This window comes from Odontesthes bonariensis, chromosome 21, assembly GCF_027942865.1.
Source record: "Odontesthes bonariensis isolate fOdoBon6 chromosome 21, fOdoBon6.hap1, whole genome shotgun sequence".
Taxonomy (NCBI): domain Eukaryota; kingdom Metazoa; phylum Chordata; class Actinopteri; order Atheriniformes; family Atherinopsidae; genus Odontesthes; species Odontesthes bonariensis.
The window spans coordinates 1,381,004-1,386,053 of record NC_134526.1 but is presented as its reverse complement, the minus strand read 5'-3'; the positions used below and the strand labels follow the sequence as shown (position 1 = coordinate 1,386,053).

Sequence of the window (5,050 nt, the reverse complement as noted above, 5' to 3'; positions counted from 1 at the left end):
GCAAAACACACAACTGATAGCAGCAAGTCATTCAAGGAAACAGACAGTGGAGCGAGGCTTCTACATAAAAACTACAGAAAGATGCTGATGTTAAAAGTGTGTTTGCACAACAAATGTTATGGCACTTTCATTCATATGGCAGCACATTTAAAATAAAGCTAAATGCTAAAAGCTATACACTACTTTTGGGTTCATTTTTGGATTCTACGTACAAATGAGATTAAACGTGATTAATCAGGGAAACCATGTGATTAATTAGAATAAACATTAAACATTAAAAGCAGAAACGTTTCCTGTCTGCAGGATCAGATTTCCTGAGGAAACCGCGCCCAACCACCAGCTGCTGAGCTCTGGTTTCATTCTGAAAAGCCCGGCCGAGGGGAAAGAGGTAAGTAGTTCCTCTGAATTTATTTCCAGCTGTTTGACTGTGACACATCAGAAAGATGGTGGAGGTGATCCTCCACCAGAGGGAAGGAGGGCTTCTGCTTCCATAGAATAATCTGTGTGAATATCAGGTCCTTCATATCTATTTCTGTTCCTCTGAATCTATGCGCCGATGAACTCCAGATGTTGGCGACTGGTAGAACTGTTTCATTTCAGTCCAGAGTCCAGACTAAACATGGAGAAGCAGCATTTAGCTGTTATGCTGCTAACAAGTGGAACAAACTGCCAGTGGAGATTAAACTTTCACCAAATGGAGACATTTTTAAATCCAGGTTAAAAACATTTCTGTTCTCATGTACCTATGCATGAAATCTGCACGCTATCTTTGAACTTATCTGGACTGTTGCTGGTTTTTAAATTCATTTAAATGCTTTTATTTGTTTCTCTTTATATTCTTTTAATCATTTTAATTATTTTATTTGTTTCTCTTTATGTTGTTTTAATCATTTAAATGATTTTATTTGTTTCTCTTCATATTCTTTTTTATGTATTTTTAATGCTTCTTCCACTCCCTGCTGCAATGCTTTTATTTTATGTAAAGCACTTTGAATTGTTTTGTACATTGTTTTGTTTTTTGTTTTGTGCTATAAATGAATTTGACTTTAATCACAGCTGCTACCCCTTATGAGGGCAGAGCCAAGATGGCTGACCTGTTACAACAGGTTTATGCCAGCCACTCCTTATGTCTGCTTCCAGTACTGGAGCGGGCTGTTCTGTAGATGAAATGTGCCTCAGATAAACTTGGCTGGACTCAGAGCTGCTCCCAGCGTGCTCAGCACTGAACAGACGGAGCATTTCCAGCCAAAGAATTTGTTACTAAACGTGTTTTTTCACTCCTGTGGTGCCGCATGCAGATGTTATGCTACGCATGCAGATGTTATGTCACATCTGGTGCGGAAGAGGTCCGACCACAGCGACAGAGGAAACTAACTCGAACTGTGCTTTCAGACCAACAGACAGATTAATCTGATTCAAATGAATCCATCATGAGCTCCGTTCCATGTGAATCAGACTCTGAAGCACAGTTTGATTTATTCTCCATCAGACCAGAGCTCACAGGTCTGCCATTTTCATCCTAAAATCACAAACCGCTTCTTTCATTTAGGTGACATTCAGTTTTAACTGTTTAACATTTCCAAGGAGGTTTTCCTTTTTCTCAGCGTGGGAGTTAAAGGATTAAATCATCTCCTGGGATAAGAAAACCTGAGAGAAAGAGAAACTGTGTGCTCAGGTCATGGTTAAATCAGAGCCGGCCCAAGGCATATGCCAACTACGCGGTCGCTTAGGGCCCCCACGCCACCAGGGGGCCCCAGAGAGCATCGAGACTTTGTGATAAAAAAGTAAATATATACATGAAATTTAAATAACATTGAATAATTTAAACAAAATTGTATTACACGAGAAAAAAAAAAATTAGTTTGACAAAATACTAATACTAGGTTAATTTATGCCTCCTGTTGGCTGCTGCCACTGTTGGGCAAAAATATTTAAGTATTGTATTTATTATTTAAGTATTTAATTTTGATTACAACTTTATTTTTCTGTAAGATAATGTGAATGTCATTTTATTTTATTTTGTATTTGTATTTTGAACATTTTGCACACCATTGCACATCTGAAAGAAATTAAACATTTTAACGTGTTTACTATAAATGCAGTCTCCAGCCTGCTGATGTTACTTTCAAATAGTTAAATTAATGACCCATACTTATGCATCACTCTTTATGTAGAAGTTAATTAAACCATATTTATGAGTTTGCTATCCCTTTAAGGTTAAAAACAAGAATGACACCTGTATAATGTAAGATGATTACAAATAATGCTAATGATTGTGGGTCCGTTACACACAGAACAGTGCAGCCTGTGGAATAATGAGGCATCTGGAGTTGAGGTGATGGTAGGGGGGCCCCAAATTAAATTCTGCTTAAGGCCCCATAAAGGCTTGGGCCGGCCCTGGGTTAAATCCTGAAAGATCAGGTGACATAAATGTGATGTTGGCTCAGAGTTTTTCCTCCTCTGTTTCCCTGCACAGGTTCCTAAGATGAGCATTTCAACTCACCGCCAGTGTTCCTTTGAGATCAAGAACAAGAGCTCCAAGTACACGCTGTCGGAGCCGCTGTGAGTGCCGCCGCAGACGCCATGCAGGCACGTCGGTTCTGGACCTCGAGCAGGACCAGAACCGACAGATGTCCAACCGACTGTAAACTTTCTGAAGTCAAATGAAAAAGAAAAACAGCTGCTGAAGGAGCAGAAAGTAGAGAAAGTTCAGGTCAGAGGGCTTTAGGGCCACAGAGTATGGAGCACCAAAAATGCCAAAATCTGAAAGCAAAAAAATAAAAAATCCATCGCTAAAAAAATAAGTTTGTATGATTAGAAATTTTACTAAAATGAAAGAAAAATAATAACATTGAACAGAATGTAAAATAAATACATGTCTGAGCTTTAATTTTAAACTCATTTCAACTATTTCAGTTTTATTTATTATTTTAACCGGAATACATTCAATTTCTTTCTTTGTTTATTTATTACTTTATTACTCCTATATTTATTAAGGCTAACAGCGTTAGCGACTAGCTTTGCTCGAGTCAGCTGCTGTATTTAACTCCGACTAATCAGGGAAAAAGAACACAAAGGCTGTGTTCGAAACCGCCTACTGCATACTACATACTGCATACTACATACTGCATACTGCATACTACATACTGCATACTACATACTGCATACTGCATACTACATACTGCATACTACATACTGCATACTGCATACTACATACTGCATACTGCATACTACATACTCATCGATCAGACAGTATGCAGAGCGTTTACCCACAATGCATTTGGCTCCTGCCTGAGCTGAAATCAGCCGGCCTGAAGCTGATTTCCCTTAAGCTCTAAACTCTGTAAACTTTAGCAACATTTGAAACATTTTCAGGTGAGAAAGTAGTCGTTTAGATCCCCAACGTGTTGAAAACCTGACAAAATACCAGCTGTTTACAATTTTGTTCCCACGAATTCGGCGCTACTAAAGCTAGCCGCAGTGAGCAACGCACTTCCGGTTATTTTCACAAAATAAAATACTCGTTGCCTTTTATCATAGGGAAAGCCATTACCATACAATTGGTGCTTTTGTTTTGAAAACAGGAAGTGAACCTACCCTCGGTGTAGCTAGCTTGAAACTGCCGTTTTGACAGGAAATGACGATCTGCGATGTCACGTTACGTTGCATCTTGGGTAGTTTGAGTATGAGTAGTAACCTCATGATGCATACCCAACATTTCGGAGAATCTAGTATGCATCCGGGAACTTAAAAAAAGTTAAAGTTAGTAGGAGTAGTAGGAGTAGTAGGAGAAGTAGGTGGTTACGAACACAGCCAAAGTGTCTCAATGTGTTGAATGAACAAACCGTCTCAGTCGTAGCTTCGGTTCCAGTTTCAGACTCCACCTTCTGAACTCGAGGCCGATAATCGAGCTGATCGTTCTGTGGCTGCTCCGGTCTGAGGCCTGTCTGTCGCTGTCTCTTCTGTCCAGAGTCCACCTCGTCAGCGGGAACTCTGAGGTTCCCCTGCCTCCGACGATAGGCCCCTCTGAAACCGGCAGCGCCCTCTTCATGAAGACCCCCAACACGGCCTGCGGGTCGGTGGGCGTCCTCACCTACGACCTCCTGCAGGAGCCCGGCCGGCAGTTCAGGGGCCGGATGGCGGTGATGTTCTCCGTTCCCTATGACTTCGTCCTGTACTCCAACTGGTTCGGGCTGGGGGTGTTTGGCAGGGACATGCAGTGCAACAAAGAGCTGTTCAACAACATGTACAAAGGGATGGAGAGCGGCTTCGTTCGGGGTAAAGCCAAAGGGCCCAGTCTGACCCACAGATCCGACCATGTGACCGTCAGGGCCACCATGTCCGACAGCTACCAGCCGGTTCTGAGGGTGGAGGTCTGCAACAGCTGAGAGCTGCTGCATAAATGAAGGGATCATGAATAAAACATGAAATAATCCCAGTTCTTCACCTGCAGGCTTAATCCAAACATTTACTCCATCCCATGTATCTGTGACTCGCTTCATTTCTGATGATTTTATGTCTCTGAACACCCGGATGTGTCCTCTGCTGCAGCTGCAAACATCTGTATGTGTGTTCTGAGTCTGTAAGGCAATAAACGCTGAGTGTGATTCAGTTGTCTTTATTTTACATTACAATTTGACTTTTGGCAGTAACTTTCCGCTTCGCAGATCCGTAATCAAAGGCAAACTGATCCGTGCACAAATGCCTGTAATTCACACTCCACAACAACAGGGGGCACTGTTGATTAAATTTAAGGCCGCCAGGACGACTCCCACCCCTCCATTCAAGGCCGCCAACAGGTTCCTCCCTCCGAGCAGGCGGCCTAAATACCACCTAAAGTGACAGCGGTAAGAGCGTCCCAAAGGTCACGTGACAGCGGTAATATCGTACCAAAGGTCACGTGACAACGGTAAGAGCGTGCCAAAGATCATGTGACAGCGGTAAGAGCGTGCCAAAGGTCACGTGAATGCGGTAAGATCGTACCAAAGGTCACGTGACAGCGGTAAGAGCGTGCCAAAGGTCACGTGACAGCGGTAAGAGCGCGCCAAAG

The 5,050-nt window shown here is 42.3% G+C and overlaps 1 protein-coding gene across 1 annotated transcript; it reads left to right on the top strand.

Moving 5' to 3' along the window:
• The first annotated feature begins 279 nt into the window (after positions 1–279).
• LOC142371294 (deep-sea actinoporin Cjtox I-like) lies at positions 280–4,607 on the top strand. The gene is made up of 3 exons (XM_075453936.1): positions 280–388; positions 2,477–2,562; positions 3,971–4,607. Exons 2-3 carry the CDS (start codon positions 2,486–2,488, stop codon positions 4,386–4,388), a joined length of 495 nt encoding a protein of 164 aa, XP_075310051.1. The 5' UTR covers positions 280–388; positions 2,477–2,485; the 3' UTR covers positions 4,389–4,607.
• The last annotated feature ends 443 nt before the right edge of the window (positions 4,608–5,050 follow it).